This window comes from Solanum dulcamara, chromosome 9 (genome assembly GCF_947179165.1).
Source record: "Solanum dulcamara chromosome 9, daSolDulc1.2, whole genome shotgun sequence".
Lineage (NCBI taxonomy): Eukaryota > Viridiplantae > Streptophyta > Magnoliopsida > Solanales > Solanaceae > Solanum > Solanum dulcamara.
Genome location: NC_077245.1, coordinates 70,288,638 through 70,305,468, shown reverse-complemented (window position 1 = coordinate 70,305,468; position 16,831 = coordinate 70,288,638). Strand labels below are relative to the sequence as shown.

Sequence of the window (16,831 nt, the reverse complement as noted above, 5' to 3'; positions counted from 1 at the left end):
TATAAACTTTTTGCCCGACATCATTGTAGTAATGTAAAGATATTCATTCTTTTCATCATTTGTAGTCTCAATATGATAACCATTTTGACGAATTTCTTTGAAACTTAATAAGTTCTTTGAGACTTATTAAAATATAATGTTTCATTAATTGTTAAATTTGTTCCTCCGACAAGAACAACTTTAGCTTTTCTGGATCCTTCAATTAATCTTGTACTACCAGATATTATATTAACATTAGCTTCTTTTATAATCAAATAAGAGAAATATTTCTTATCTCTTAAAATAGTGTGTGTTGTGGCACTATCAATAAGACATATATCATCATAATTGTTTTTGGATCCAATCGGTGAATGAAAATTTTCATATTTTTCATAAACAAAAAGATATATAATAAGAACGTGAAAAACTAATAACATAAAAAGCTTTAAGAAACTGTACTGCCTTAAGAAACGTTTTACGAAGGACAACATAATATCAAACATAAAAAAATAACTATTTTTATCCCCAATTAGATAATCAATTCTTCAATCAACATTCATAAAATCTTCAGCTTCCAAATAAGTAATATTTGATAGATCTTCGAAAGCATCATTTTTATAAGCAAGATCTGCCTCAATATCTTCATATTTATTTGAGGAAATTGCTTTATTATCATCATTCCGAAAATTCAAGTGTGCCTCTACATTATTATCTCTTCTTTTGAGAGAGGCTTGATAAAGTTTCACAAAATGATCGGGCGTACGACATTCACGTGCCCAATAACCCTTCATACCACATCGGTGGTAAATATTGGATTTACATCTGAAAAGATTATTTTGAGGAACTTTATTGTTGTCATGTTTATTTCCATCATGATAACGATAATTATTTCGTCCTCTTCCACGGCCACGATCGCGGCTGCGATAATTATTTTGTCTTGATGCTTTATTTTCTTGTTTAATAGTATCACCAAGACCTTTAGCGTCAAGGTGAATTTCAACATCAAGGATCCATGATAAATAATTTTTTTTGGAAATGTCAAGTGCCACAAACTCGAGTTTTGATAAATTTAACATGATAACAACTGATATAGAAATTAATTTAGAAATAACAAATACAATTAAAATAAAATTTCTTCAGTGGATATACCTGATATAGAAATTAATTTGTCTGAAGAAAATTAGAGTTTTGTGCTGATAACGTGTTATAAAATATACTAACTTAACAAAATAAGGATGAGAGAGTAAGAGAAAAGAAAGGAGAACAGAGGAGAATTTCGTATGTATCTGTGTGTTCATTGAATTTACAAAACAAGGCAATTTATAGCAAAGAAAAAGGGGAAAACGTATGCGGGACAAAAGAAAGTGAAAAGAAAAGTGGGAGGAAAATAATTTGCATTTGTGGGTCCCACTTTATAAAGTGGAACATCCACTTGCTATTTCCTAACAATTAGAACTTTTTAAAAAAAAATTCACCACTTTTCCGTCCAAGAAATCAATGCGCTACGTGTTTCAAATACAAATTCACTTTATTTAAGGTTCAATTCTTATAGTATGAGTGATTCTTTGTAAAAAGATTTATGATGGGTAAAGTATGCAAGTCACACTAGTTTTTCCTATTCTTATCAAACTTGTACATAATGGACAGGGAGTTTGATTTTTAACCAAAGTTAGAAATATAATTTGTAAATAATTTTTATTATAAATAATATTTCAGATGATCACTCAAATATGAGCTCTTTTCATAAAAAGTCACTCAATTATGTGCTCTTTTCATAGAAAGTCACTCAACTATAGATGTTTTACTTACAAAGTCACCCAACCTATTTAATTAATTTTTTCAATAAAATTTGTTGACATGAAATTTTTATTTAAAACCAAAAATTTTAAAAATAAAAAGATATTCTTTAATTTTTGAGTTAAAAAATTAAAGTTGGGTGACTTTCTGTAAAAAAAGTTCATAGTTGAGTGACCATCTGATATATTATCTCTAATTTTTATCCTAATATATCTTTTATATACATGACAACCGTTTAAACTTTTTCTTACACTTAACTGTGATTAATTAATACTTATTTTCATCATATTAAATCACTTAATAACAGTAAGTTGACATGATTTAGTATAAATATCAAATATGATTAAGTATTTACCGAGAATGCAAAATTCAAAAACTAGAGTTTGAACATTAGGTAAACCACAACAAAAAGAAACGAATCAATATTAGATTTTCAAAAGAATTAACTCTGACAAAATGAATATCAAAGTGCCAAAATTCTTTTTTTTGCCCCCTAGAAATGAAATTAAATATTCCTAGAGAATTTACAATTCCCTATCCAACTGCAGGACTATTTGTAACAATTCCATTACCACCTGGTTTATCCACAAGAATCCAAACTCTATTGCAACAATTATCTGTGACAGGGACTTGTTTGTAAATGACCACAGGAGTAACAAAAGGATTACCCTTTTTAACTTGTGCCACAGCATCTTTCTCATGTAAGACTATTGAAAAATTGAAAAAAAAATTAGACAACGTTTAAACGTTAAAATTGATTTATACGAAAATTAGATGTGGATACATACATGTCAATTCGGAAAATTCCAGTTTAGCCCATAGAGGAAACATCCCAGTTCCAGCACATTGATTGCCAACACAATTACAAGAATAACATGGAGGATAAGCAGGGAGACTTTGCACTACATAAATTGCACAAAACAAAGTTATAACATATGATAATTGTTTGAACATTTTCTCTAATTTGTTGAATTTTCATGGTGATTTTGTACATCTTTTATAGTGTAAAAATGAACAACTCAACAATTTATTGTATTGATTTTATTTCTATAAAAGCTCAAATATAATATTTTGATGTCCATTTTTGTTTGGATTCATTTTATTTCTATAAAAGCTTAAATATAATATTTTGATGTCCATTTTGTTTGGATTCTCACCAAATCAAAATAGGAATGACTATTAACTAAACTTTAAAATTGGTATTATGATCCCAATTTTATATTTGGAATCCCTTCTTTTGAGAGTAATCATTATACATAATATAATTTTAAGGATCATACAATTCTGGAATTTCGTTTAATTCACGAAACATTAACTTAACTTCACATTAATTATTTAAATTCAAATGTGACAGTTTTAATGTAAGCCCAACTTTACCGGGATACAAATATTAAATATATATTATTGTAATTATGCTTATACTGTAAGTATTTACAAATATGATTATTGAGAAAATTTGCTAAAATCGTGATGGATATGATTATAGGAAAGATAAGTTGGAATAAATAGAAAGGTATAAATTTAAATTCAGATTTGGTAGACGGGGCAGAACCTCGAAAATGCAGGTTCTTTTATTTTTCCTTCTCTCCTTCAGTAGTAAAATAAACGGGGTTTATTCCTAAGACCCTCAAAAAGTTTCTCTAACCTAGGGAATAAGGGAGAGGAGGGATTCTAGCGCAAAAGGGGCTACAACTCATGAATTTCAAGGCTGCTTTCGTCAATTCGCCTCCTTGAAGTCATAAACTCGTGAATCCGATTCACCAACAGTTGTTTGGCATCCAAATAGGTTAGGTTTTTTTAATTGTGTAATTAGACATGTATCTACTTGTATAATATCTTGTAGATTGTCGGAAGATTTCATACATAAGCCTTCGGACACGAAGTTTGAATGGTTGAATGTGTGGTTAGTTGTGGTTTAGAATGATGGTGGACTTGATTAGTTATTGTCGCATTAGGTGATGATCGTATTTTTTCCGTTTATGTTATATGTGCTTGTTAAATAGTTCATTAGTAATGCATACATGAGATACGATTAGGAAAGAGGAAAGAACATGACTTGAAATGATAATTGTGGTCAACAACACGCAATGAATGTGTTTGCTAGATTGTTTAAGTGTGCTTGATATTTCATTGTGATTGTGATTATGGTATGTAATTTTCTAGTTGGATCAAGTACCACGTCGGTATATTTGAATTGGATACCACATCGGTATATTTGAATCGGGTACCACGCTGATACACTAACTAATGATTGGATCGGATACCATGCTGGTATATTTGGATCAGGTACCACATCGGTACAATAACTAATGATTGAATCGGGTACCACGCCAGTATATATTACTATTAGATTAGGTACCACACCGATATACTAATAATGAAAATGAATACCACGCGGGTACACTAACAATTTTTGTGTGGATTCTATGAGAGAATCAGGTTCACTCCTTTGTACTGTGGTTGTTACTTGTTGGTCCATGAGTCATCAAAATTTATATTTAAATGCTGGGATGGTCCTTGTGGAGGCTAGGATTGAATATAAATACTGTAATGATGTTTAGGAATCCTTGAAGGTCTGAGTTATATGATAGAAGTGATAAATCAGGTATGACTTGTTATAATATTGTGGATCATACGAATTGTGAATGTTAAGTCCGAGTAAGGTTTGAGAGTTAGGGTTATAACTCCAGTGTTTGTAGATAAGTGTAAACATGTAATAGTAATTAATATATATTGACCTAGTGGTTGACTGACCTCGACTACTTTGAGGATTTAAGGTGATGGGATATTTAATTTATAACCATTAAGGAAATTTTAATTGCAATTGTCTTGTTGAAGGAAATAGAAACTAATGGGAGTAATTAAAGATAAAAAGGATGATTTCAAATAACATATTTTTGTCAAAAGTAAATATAAAAGAGAAACTAAAATCAATATGTGTTAGGCTTAATTTTTCTGATTTGGATTCTTGTCCTCTTATAATTTGAATAGAAGAAAATAATCTTTTTAGTTTTTTTATCAATTTATGTGGGAAAATGAACATCTCTTATAATAAAAAGATCAAAAAACTTTTTTAAAAAAAAAGTTTAAAAAGCCTAAAAAATCATTTCTCTCTAGACCTTGACTCTAAAAATGTGAGAATTAATCTTTGGAAATGTATGTCAAAATTCTAATCCTTCTGTGCCAATTTTAAATTGTGCGCGAGGAACTATAAAATCTAATTGATTTCCTCAAAACAAGTAATTTTCGAATGACCCGATGATTTTTTTGTCTTTCTTCAAAACAAAAAATACTCCCTCCGTCTTATTTTATATGACACTTTTCGTTTTAATCCGTTCCAAAAAGAATGTCTCTTTACTATAATTAGAAATAATATAATTTTAAAATTTCTCTTTTACCCTTAATAAAATGATTTACAACTACATAAATATCTAAGGATTGTTTTAAATCACAAATTTCAAAAAAAAAATCTTAAACAGCGTGTCAAATCAAATGGTGTCACATAAAATAGGACGGATGAAATATATACACGATGTATTGATAATGCATACTTTATACTAAATATACATATAATATACATACCTATACACAACATATATAACCAAAGTTTATAAGTAATGTATCATATTGATAAACTAGATATCAAAGAGTACATTTATGTAAGTTTTCCTATCAAATTGTTCAATTTGATTGTTAGGAATAACTATTTAAAAAATGGGCCGATCATTCTATGATGGGATGGAAGGATGAGTAACTACATAAATTCATGTGATAGTTATTGGGGCGATTGGAGTAGGTTGTTGATCTGGGCACATTTATGTGCCTTATTTTTTTTACATTTAGTAATTGTTTTGAGAATGTTTTATAGTTTAATTGTGTGTTTTGGATTGAATGAAGAATAAATGTGTATTAAGATGTGTATTGAGTGAATGTAGAAATTTTGGAGAAAAAAAATTGCTCCGAAGCAAGAATGTGCAGTGGTACAAACTGAATGAGAGCAAGAAGGAAAGTCCAAAAGAGAATCTGGGCTGGGGCGCATCGATGGCGCACCGCCCCAGCGTTTGAACTACAGAAGCCAGGCACGAAAGCACTGCAGGCGCGCCATGCCAGTGCCTAAACAACTGACCTGGCCGGGCGTACTGCTGGCACTAGGATTGTACAGGGCAAACCGATAAACCGCACTAAACCAACAAACCGAACCAAATCGGAAAAAAACCCGACTAGTGGTTTGGTTTGACTTGGTTTGGTGTTTGGAAAAAAACTCCGACCATTATAGGGTTGGTTTGATTTTAACTAAAAAAAGTCAAACCGAACCCAAACCGACCTGATTATAGATATACTACTTTTAAATTATGTTATACATAAAAAAATTTATTAAAATATAATTTATAAATATTTTTTAAAATTTTTTCATAATTTTTGTTTTCTTTCTTACATTTACATTTGGACTTGATAAGCCCATCTAAATAATATACAAAAATTGTCCATCTTATAAAGTTATATTATAAAGTTAAAACTTCAAACAGTGTTCTGCCTCCATCTTATATGTTGATATTTTGTACTAGAACTCTTTTTAAGAAGCACTGCTCTGTGCTTTTTATTAGATACTATGAAAAATCTGAGAAATCCGAAAAAATCTAAAAAACCTGAAAAACCCGAGAAAAATTGATATCGAAAAACCCGACTTTTAATGGTTTAGTTTGGTTTATAGATTTAATAACCCGACACAACTGGTTTGATTTGGTTTATAAAAAATTCGAACCAACCCGGTCCATGTACACCCCTAGTTGGCACGCTGCGCCAGGAGTGAAACTACTAAAGGTAAATACTGGCGCCACTGAATCTCCGAAGATTTTTTGACTTTTTAATTAGTCTGGGTCCAACAAGGAAAAAAGTGTTATTTCCCAAATCTTATAAATAAACCCTTAGGGCTTTTTGGATGAGGTTACGCGCGTCTTGGAAAGAAAACACAAGCACCTTAGGTTTCTTTTTCTTTTTCTTTCTCTTGAATATTAAAGTGTATGAACTTATGTACTTGGTGTTTTTATTGAACATGAGTAGCTAAGTGCCCTTGTTCTAGGGTTGTAGCTACGAAGTTATGGCTTAATATTATCTAAATTTGGTTGACGATGGATTGTTGCTTCTAATTACTCCTGCATTTTAGTTTTTACTATTTTTATGTTTGGCCAGCATTAGAATACATGTGTTGTCTACTTGAATTCGGAAGAGGACAAGGAGATAGAACAAAAAATGTAGGGAACGTGTTCGTGCTAGAATAACTTAGTGTGATTCGCATACAGGATGTCAGTGATAACATACTTGTACACCGCGTTTGGTTAAGAAATAGGAAGATAGCTTAATGCGTTTTTATTGATTTATGCATATCCCCACTCAACGATGTAGTTAGGTTGTCGATAAAGATAGGCAATTAGAGGTCGGAAGACCATGATTGTAATAGCAATCCTATAAATCAGTAATTAAATAACCCATCAAAAACTAAAAGCGGAGGATATTATGCTTTACTTCCCCTTAGGCTACATCCCTGGAATCTCTCGTAATCTAATTAATCTAAATAACCACTGAATTGTTTGTGATAGTAGTCATTTTTCTTATATTTGAAACTAGTAGTAGAACTACCTTCATCTCTTACAACACACACAATTGGTTTAGTTCGTTGAAAAGGAATAAGTAGCCTCATTAAAGTCCCTGTGGATTCGATATCCGGCTCGAAAGAGCCACTTTACTACTTGTGAGACCGCGTACACTTGCGGGAAGCGGGGTTTTGGGTTCGAGCTTTGACAATAAAAAAATCGTGTTGGGTTCGAGCCTTAACAATAAAAAAATCTTGTTGGACCCCCCCCCCCCCCCCCCAAAACAAAAAAAAAATCTAAACTTATCAAACTCCAATATGGATACTGATACTCAAATTATTGAGAACATTCAAAAATTGAATTTGTGAGCCAAAAGTGTACAATTTTCTAAAGGATGGAAGGTAATCGTCGAAGAACCACATTCTGAACGTGTTTCCTTTCCTACTGTGTCGAATCCATGATATTCAATCTTACTTCTTTGTAGAGAGATTGCTCTTAAGTCGTACTTATTGATGCTTGGTCCAAAACCTTGATTTGGGTATTTTCTTGGTAAGAGTTTTTTCATATTCAAGCTAGAGTCAGCTTGAATGAGTTGCCACAAACAAATGATTGTAGGCATTGAAGGGACTAGGGATAGTCTCTAAGGGTTATAAGAGTTTTGTAAGATGAATTTGGCTTTTTGTTTAGTGAAGGTAGAGTTAAATCTCAATGGAATGTGAATCATGGCTTTTTGTATCGATCATAAACGTTCTTTCTGAATCATGGCTTTTTGCATCGATCATAAACGTTCCTTCTTTCTAGTAGGAGGGCATGGATGCAAAAAGACTAAGAGGGAAATATGTTTTGATATTCCTTCTCGAGCTTCCACTGCAATATGTGACAAAAAAATTAGAGCAATTAAGGTAAGTACTGACTATAGAATAGTAGTTTGTCTGGTGTTTAAGACGGGTGCTTTAGATTCTGAATTGTAACACCACTTGATGCTACTTGGTTAGGTTATGTTAAGTCCATAATACATCATATACACCCTAACAAGTGTCTCAGCAATATGATACCAAAGATAAAATTGAGAGGATCGGCATAATAGCTATCGTCCTGTTAGACAAGGGAAAGACCGTTCATGAGCAAAAAGAACTTAATTATAAAAACTAGTTCTATCATCTGAGAGTTAGAAAATGTAATGAATCTAATAAAATTTGCAAGGTCCACACCAACCCTCATCATTTAACAGCGACTGGGTTGGGTTAAAGCGGAAGGACCAAGAGAATAGGCTAATCAAACCCCACTTGCGGGTATGAATAACATAAGCTCTGTTAATAATAATAAATCCAACACATTATGGTATTCTTGAGCAGCTCCAACTGAATGTTTTGCTTCTACTCTTCCTTCTTCTTTGTACGACTCCTTCCACTTGTTCGAATACCACTTGTGCACCTTCCAATAAACTTCAAAATCTCATCAATCAATATGACGGGTAATGCAACAGCCAATACTAACAGCCACTCGTTCAGGCTCAGTGGAACGATACCAAATATTTGAGCAAGGAAAGGCACGTAGAGGATCAAGAAGTGCAACCCAAATGAGACGGACATGGCCAAAAGAAGCCATGGGTTGACCCATGGTGGCATTGACAAGAGGCTTCCATCTTCCGAAAGGGCATTAAGGGAGTTAAACATTTCAATTGCAACCAATACAGAGAGGGAAAGGGTCATGGCTTTGACCTTGCCTTCCACAAAGTAATCGCACGGATTATCAAAACTGATCACTTGTGATCCCGCAGTGAAAGGTGAGGCGGTGAAATTGCTCCAGGTTTTGCACTGACCCCAATTAGCAAGCTGGGAATAGGTGACAAGACTGTGGCCATCTCCACTTAAATCAATGCCAAGGAAAGAGTCGTGGGTGAACCAGATGATGAAAACTCCCACAGTTGCTAAACCAACATACAACCCAATTACCTGCATCAAGCATTTGGAAATGATGATAAGAACGACGATTTCATTCTCACAAACAGAAGTAGGAAGTGGAAAATTAAATAAATAATTTGAGTGCAGACCAGATAGCGAAATAAAATCCATGCACTGATCAATGAATCATCACTTCTCCTGGGTTGTTTCTTCATTATATCTTTATCTGGTGGATTAAATCCCAATGCTGTAGCAGGGGGTCCATCAGTGACCAGGTTGACCCACAGAAGTTGAACTGGGATAAGACCTTCAGGAATGCCTAGGGCAGCAGTAAGGAAAATAGAGGCGACTTCACCAATATTTGAGGAGATCATGTACCTACAACAAGGTAAAGCATCAATGAATGCACTTCCATAGTTGTGGCATCATATGCATTACATGGACTGAAGATATTAATTCAAGAAGTTCAGAGAAATGATAAAAGGATTACATCCTAACAAATAAAGAGGACTAGATACTCCCTTCTTAAATTAGAAAAAAAAAAGATAGAACATGGAATCAACAGCTGCCACTAGAAGAAAGTTTTCCAAAAGGATGATAGCCAACTTATCCAAGTCAATTAACTCAGGAATCTGGTCGCATGCAACTGAACAAGAAGAACTCAAGCTTAATCCAAGTTCTCCACAACCCATTAACATATTCTCCATTCTTAGAACATTCAAACTGTGTGAATGCATGTCTAGCCCAAAGGATTTATAAATGTGCAAGTGTGAGCTTAGCAGCAGGTGTTATCTTGCCCTGATAGATAACTTTTAGGTACTTCCGTATTTTTATTAAGCGACAAAGTCTGTGAGCCTTGAAGCATAAAGTGAGAAGTTCTCTGAAGTGAAGTACACAATTTTCGAAAAATTGAAAATTACCAACATATATGAATTTAGTAATATAAAAATCAAAGCGCAATTAAAACAACTAATTCCAACATCCATTATACAATGATGATGATATTAGCCAACTCCTCAAAGCAGAGATTTAAAGATCCAACCACTTCAGTGTTTGGATCACTTTGCGGCTCATAGTTTGAAGAACACATTTCTCTGAAGTACACTGGGTACTTCAAACCATATCACATGAAATCCAATGGATGGACATTGAGGACTGAACAATTCTGTATAGAAATAATTCATAGTTGGATCATGCCAACTAACTTTCAAGAGGAGATTAATATGAAAAATTAGAAAGCAAGAATTGGCACATTTACTTGTTTGATTATATGCCATATCATACTCAATGAAAAGCTTTCCAATAGATTGATACACACACTAAAGTCGGTTGAATAGATTGTGGTGGTTTGCAGAAAGCTGGAAATACCACATGTATAATAAGCTAATCCAGCATGGTATATATAATAAGCTGGAAATACTACATGGCTCAAAGGGACTATGACTATCTACCTAGTCCAGCAACGGTCAACTCACTCTTGTATATATAAGCTAAATGCAATGCTCAAAAGTTGAACATATATTGAACGGCCAAATACAGAATTACCCAACCCAAAATGATAGAAATACAATAGCATCAAATCAACAGTACCATCAATAGAAATATTGCCAACTGAAGGAGATGAGGGAGAAAATAAACCTGATGAAAGCCTTCATATTGTTATAAATGGACCTGCCTTCACCAACAGCAGCTACAATTGTACTAAAATTATCATCTGCCAAAACCATGTCAGATGCTTCCTTTGCCACCTGGGAGAAAAATCAGCCATAAGTAACACGACAAGAACCGTGGCTTTGGAATGATCTTCAGGGCTCCCATTAGTGATAATAGAGAATTTAACAATAGATATATATACATGTATCTATCCATACGGATTCATTTGTCCCCAAACCCATCAAAATCTTCCAGAAATGACAAATCAAATTGGTATGAGAATTTGGTATAATAAAAGATCCTATTGCAGGTAACAGAAGATAAGTTTCTATTAGTAAGTGCGTCAACTGACAGAGAAGTAGCCCAAAAATAAGATGAGCATATACAGTGATAAGTTAGCCTCAACCTGGGAGAGACATCATTATAAAATCATCCAGGACCAGAGTTCAGGTGATCGCAAACTGGTGTAGACATAGATTGGTGGGACAGAGTATATTATTACTGTTTGCTGTTTAAGTACTGCAGGAAATAGATTCTTCTAGAAACACGTCTCCATTGACATTGCTTTTCAAATTCTAGTACAAGGATCATTATTTTTTACCTCAGTTCCAGTGATTCCCATTGCAATTCCAATATCAGCCAATTTTAGAGCAGGTGCATCATTCACTCCATCCCCAGTCATTGCAACCACCTCACCATCATCTTTAAGCAATCTCACTATATCTTGTTTATGCCTTGGCTCAGCTCTGGAGAATAAGAGACCTCCACTTTGCCTTATATGTGCTTTTGGGTTTGCAAGCTCCATAAATTCTTTTCCAGTTAAGCTCCTCGAACTGATATCTTCATGGCTTCCAAAGACACCTATCTCACGGCAGATAGCTTCTGCTGTATTCTTGTTATCTCCTGTAATTACCATAACTCGAATGCCGGCTTCTCTGCAATCCTCAATTGCACGACGTACCTCTTTTCTAGGAGGATCCTTTGACAAGATGAGAAGTATTTGTTCAATATCTTGATGCTCCCAAGAGAGGAAGGTTTTAGGAAAAAAACGAAACCAAGTCAAAAGAAAGCAAGTTAACCAACTTACCCTTATCCCAGCCAAGCCAACAAATATGAGTTTACACTCAATGGAAGGGTAATTAGCAGGATTGAGTAAAAGCTCATGAGCTGGATGGTCTTCATCACCATTATAGGTTGCAAATTCCTGTAGATCCTCCTTGTATGCAAAACCAAGGACACGTAATGCTTTGGAGGACATTTCATGAAGGCTTTGCAATATATGATTCCTTGAAGAATGATCCAATTCTACAACAGAACCGTCTTGCAGTTGCACATAGGAGCTTCTTTCCAACAAATTTTCAACCGCACCCTGAAAATGAAGCAACATATGTGAGAAAATATATCCCAAACAGCACAAAGCAAATATCCCCAAAGAATCGATCAGGGACAAAACCACGAAGAACTAGCCTATACTAACCATGAGCACCCACACACAAACATGAGGGTAAAAAGTTGACAAGTTTTTCATCACATGTAAAATTAAAGCCAAGAGCACGAGCATGTAGAAACAACATACATCACCCGTAATTACCACACATAAGAACCTCGTACCGTTCATTCTAAATTACCTTGCAGTAATTTGAATTATCTACGATGCTAGCTCCATGAACATCCGTGGGAGAGCATAGTTCTAGCTTAGAGCACCTTGTCTGCTCCCTATTCTACTTATTATCAGTATCATTAATATTATTCTATTACTCCCTCCGTTTCAATTTGTTCGTCTTACTTTCCTTTTTAGTCTATTTCAAAAAGAATGTTTCTTTCCTTTTTTGACAACTCTTTAATTTAAACTTTCCACATGGCATGTTTAAGACCACAAGATTTAAGGACATTTTAGTACATTTTACTTATCTTTAGTTTAATACTACAAGATTCAAAAGTCTTCTATACTCTCTTCAACTCCACGGAAGGAGTATTATCTTGTTCTTCAATTGTGTTACTATTGTTGTTTCTTTTACTAGGGTTATCTTTATTGCTATTATTTTCTACGGTATTCTCACTATAGCTTTTGCTTTTGTATTTGTCAAACCTGTTTTTTAAAACACTTTTTTCAATCCGGGAGTCTATAGGAAACATCTCTACCTCGCACAAGGTAGGGGTAATTGTGTAAGGTATGCGTACGCCCCACCCTCCCCAGACCCATTGTTGTTGGTGTTGTAGATGGCTCCGTGAACAGCTATATAGTTGCATCAGATCCATCACTGAGCTTATGAAGATCCAATACTCCAATACATTTCAAACCAAGATTAGCAACTTTTGATGACTGTGAACCTCAATCAAGACTACGCTAACCACAGGGAAGTTATGATGTTACCATGAGAATCATCTGAAGTGAAAAATCACACAGATCCAAAGTCGCAGTTCCATCCATTTGCAGAGTAAAAGTCAATTCTATCACTAGAATGAAAAAGTCAAAAGGGAACACAGAATATGCAATATGCCACAAAATTATAAATTGCAACAACAGAAGAAGCCATATCAGAATTTGCATAGAACCAAAATATACATGATGCATTGAGCTTCAAAAGCGTCAAGAACAATTAAACGGTGTAGGAAACCCGATATGAAATAGAAAATCCAAGGAAATAAAGAGCACACCTTCACAAGTAATGACTTTCTTCCAGAGGTGGAAGATGTAATGACACCCATGGATTTCCTATCACGATCGAACTCGAGAGTACCAATACGCTTTTCAATTTTGTTCCATGTGTAAGAGCAACCTACATTCAGTTAATTGAAGTGAGATCATGTTGGAGTGTAAAGACCCATTATGTACAAAATAACAATAATAGAACAGGAACCACAACTTACGGAGGCCATCTTTGTCACTTGAAGAGGACATGGAACCTAAGCCATCAGGAAGTCCCATTTTCTCAACCAGAACCTTAAATAACATCAACAAACTCTAAATAAGTAACCAAAAAGATTCAAGAAAGAGAATCAAAAGAAGTTTTTGAAATTTATAACTATATTAGGCAATGTAGATCAGGTATAATTTGCTTAATTCATTCATATGTTTGAGTCGGGAAGGGAGGGGGTGGTGGCCAGCAGAAATTACGTAGAGATTGATGCTAAACAATGTCGAGGTTAGAAAGATGTTCAGTAAATGACATTGATAAATCATGAATCCACATTCCAGACAATGATAAAATCAGTACCTTTAGTGCCGCTTCAGTGGGCAGTCCGCTGGCAACATAGTGCTGACCAGATTTTTCAACTCCAGAATCATTGCAGACAGCAGCAATTTTCGCTATCATTTCTAGGTTAGAGTCCATACGACCCATTGGCCAATCTTGAATCTTTCCATCAAAGGGATCATATGAGGTCCCTTCAACATCAAATGATCGCACTGTGTTAGCCTTGGCACCCATAGCAACAAGCTTGGACACAGCCATCTGATTAGTAGTCAATGTTCCTGTTTTGTCTGAGCAAATAACAGTTGTACAACCAAGAGTTTCTACACTAGGCAATTTTCGAACAAGTGCATTCTTAGCAGCCATCTTGCGTGTGCCAAGAGCCAAACAAGTTGTAATAACTGCTGGCAGACCTTCTGGAATGGCAGCAACTGCCAATGCCACTGCAATTTCAAAATAATAAGTGCACTTCTCAAATGAAAACTTGAAGTTCGTAGGCCACCCATCAACAAACTCCCAAGTGAGGAAATATTTCACGTTAATCAGCCAAACCAAAGCGCAGATTACACCAATTATGGCAGTCAAAGCTTCACCAAACTCATTTAGCTTTTTCTTCAATGGGGTATCTTCCTCTTCTTGTGCTGCTTCATGAATCTGTGCGTGCACATTCCCTATCTCGGTATCCATCCCTATTTGAGTAACCAAACAAATACAATTTCCATTCACCACAGTCGTTCCAGCAAATACCATACATTTTTTCCCTTGGATATCAACATCCTCCGATACAGCTTTAGTGGTTTTACTAACCGCCTCACTCTCACCAGTCAGTGATCCCTGTTCAAGCCGAAGAGTCGAACTGATCAAACTCAAAACCCTCATATCAGCTGGTACTTTATCTCCAACTTTCAACTCAACAATATCCCCAGGTACAAGCTCTTTGGCAGGCAAACTGGAAATTCTTTTACCATCACGTATCACACATGCAGTCTCTGACTGAATTTCCTTCAATGCCTCCAAAGCCTTTTCGGCATTACTCTCTTGCCAAACACCAACTGCAGCATTGACAATTAAGATCAAAAAAATCACTAAAGGCTCCACGAAAGCCGTGATCTCCTTCTCACCTCCTTCCTCCCCATCTAACCAAGCCAAAACAAACGAAATCACCGCAGCACCAAGCAAAATCCTAACTAAGGTATCATTAAACTGATCTAAAATCAACCTCAAAATCGACTGCCCTTCGTGCTTCTCCATTTCATTCAAACCATAGATCTGCCTCCTTTTAACAACCTCATCCTCAGACAATCCATAATTTCTATTCACCTCAAACTTCTCCTCACACTCCTTCACATCTTTCGACCACGCCGGAAACACCTCCTTATCCGACACACTCTTACCACCTAAATTCTCCCTTTTCCCATAATTTTCACCTCCTTTTCCCATTTATAACCTCCAGAATCAACAAAATCTAATTAAAACCCAGTCAAAATCCCTCAAAATAATAAAATTCTCCTGAAATTCAACCAAAATCGAAAATCAGAAACAAAAATGTCACGATCGAATGAAGTTCACCGTTTCAAAGCTCAAAACAGGTCAAAAAACTAAGATCTACAACAATCGAAGCTTCTAGACTAAGAAAACGCAAATACATAGAAATACATAATCAAAATAGATGATTGAGGAAGCGGATTTTTACCAGATTAGTGGAGATTCGTTCGTCGTCGCCGGAGAAGAAGACGAGAGAACGAGAGTTGTTAGTCTGCAGCGTAACTCTGGATAGTTACTGTGCGTCTCTCCCTCTTATCTCTCTCGGGAAACTGTAGAGCGAGAGAATCGAAAAATAAGAGATCTCTGCCTCTTTACTTTATACAAAGCAAAATAACAGAAATTAGTACTTACAATTATTAATGTAAATAAATAGAATAATAATAATCTGAAGGTGAAAAAGTGGAGAGGCTTATTAATCGGGCTTCTGCGTACTTTCTCACTTTTAATGGACTCTGCGTTTCAGTATTTTATTCTTTATTTCAACTTTTTTTTTTTCTTCAGCTTTTTGCTATTTCCAGGATAAATGGTCTAGAAAGCTCTATGGTTTACTACATTGACTGTTTTGCCCTTTTTGATAAGTAATTTAAATAATTCAGAAATAACATTGAAGAATATTTCTTTATTAACATGGCAATAATTCAGAAGTAGAGTGATCCTCAAAAACTACTGTAAGTCTATAACAACCTATTTAATATATTTTTAAAAGTGGAGTCTGAAAAAAATAAGATATATGTAAATTTTATCTTTAGGCCCTATCAAAAATAAGATAGAGAGATCGTTTCAAAAAGACTATTGACGCAAGAAAATTATTTTGCAAAACAACAACAACAACATATCCAGTAAAATTCCACAAGTAGGGTATAGGGAGGGTAAGATATACGCAGATCTTACCATTACCTCATGGAGATAGAGAGGTTGTTTCTGAAAGACCCTAGGCTCAAAAGTCACAAACCCAAGTAAGAGAGAAAACAAATAATATATATAACATGATGGCAAAAAAAATGATGCAAATTTTACAAGAAAAGAACAATAATAATAGCAAAGTAATGTGACAATCAAAGGAAATAACAATACAACTATAAAGGCACGCCTAGACCTACGATCCCCTTAAATCGACACACTACAAGACACCATTCTATCCCAACTAGACTTCTACCCTAATCCGCGA

At 34.7% G+C, this 16,831-nt stretch overlaps 1 protein-coding gene across 1 annotated transcript; it reads right to left on the bottom strand.

Annotated features, from left to right (window-relative positions):
• Positions 1–8,389: 8,389 nt before the first annotated feature.
• On the bottom strand, positions 8,390–16,077 carry LOC129904572 (calcium-transporting ATPase 4, endoplasmic reticulum-type-like). Its single transcript, XM_055980134.1, has 9 exons — positions 15,812–16,077; positions 14,143–15,627; positions 13,796–13,868; positions 13,583–13,704; positions 12,012–12,293; positions 11,526–11,903; positions 10,910–11,019; positions 9,421–9,649; positions 8,390–9,322 (listed from the first exon to the last, which is right to left on the bottom strand). Exons 2-9 carry the CDS (start codon positions 15,556–15,558, stop codon positions 8,744–8,746), a joined length of 3,189 nt encoding a protein of 1,062 aa, XP_055836109.1. The 5' UTR covers positions 15,559–15,627; positions 15,812–16,077; the 3' UTR covers positions 8,390–8,743.
• Positions 16,078–16,831: the final 754 nt, after the last annotated feature.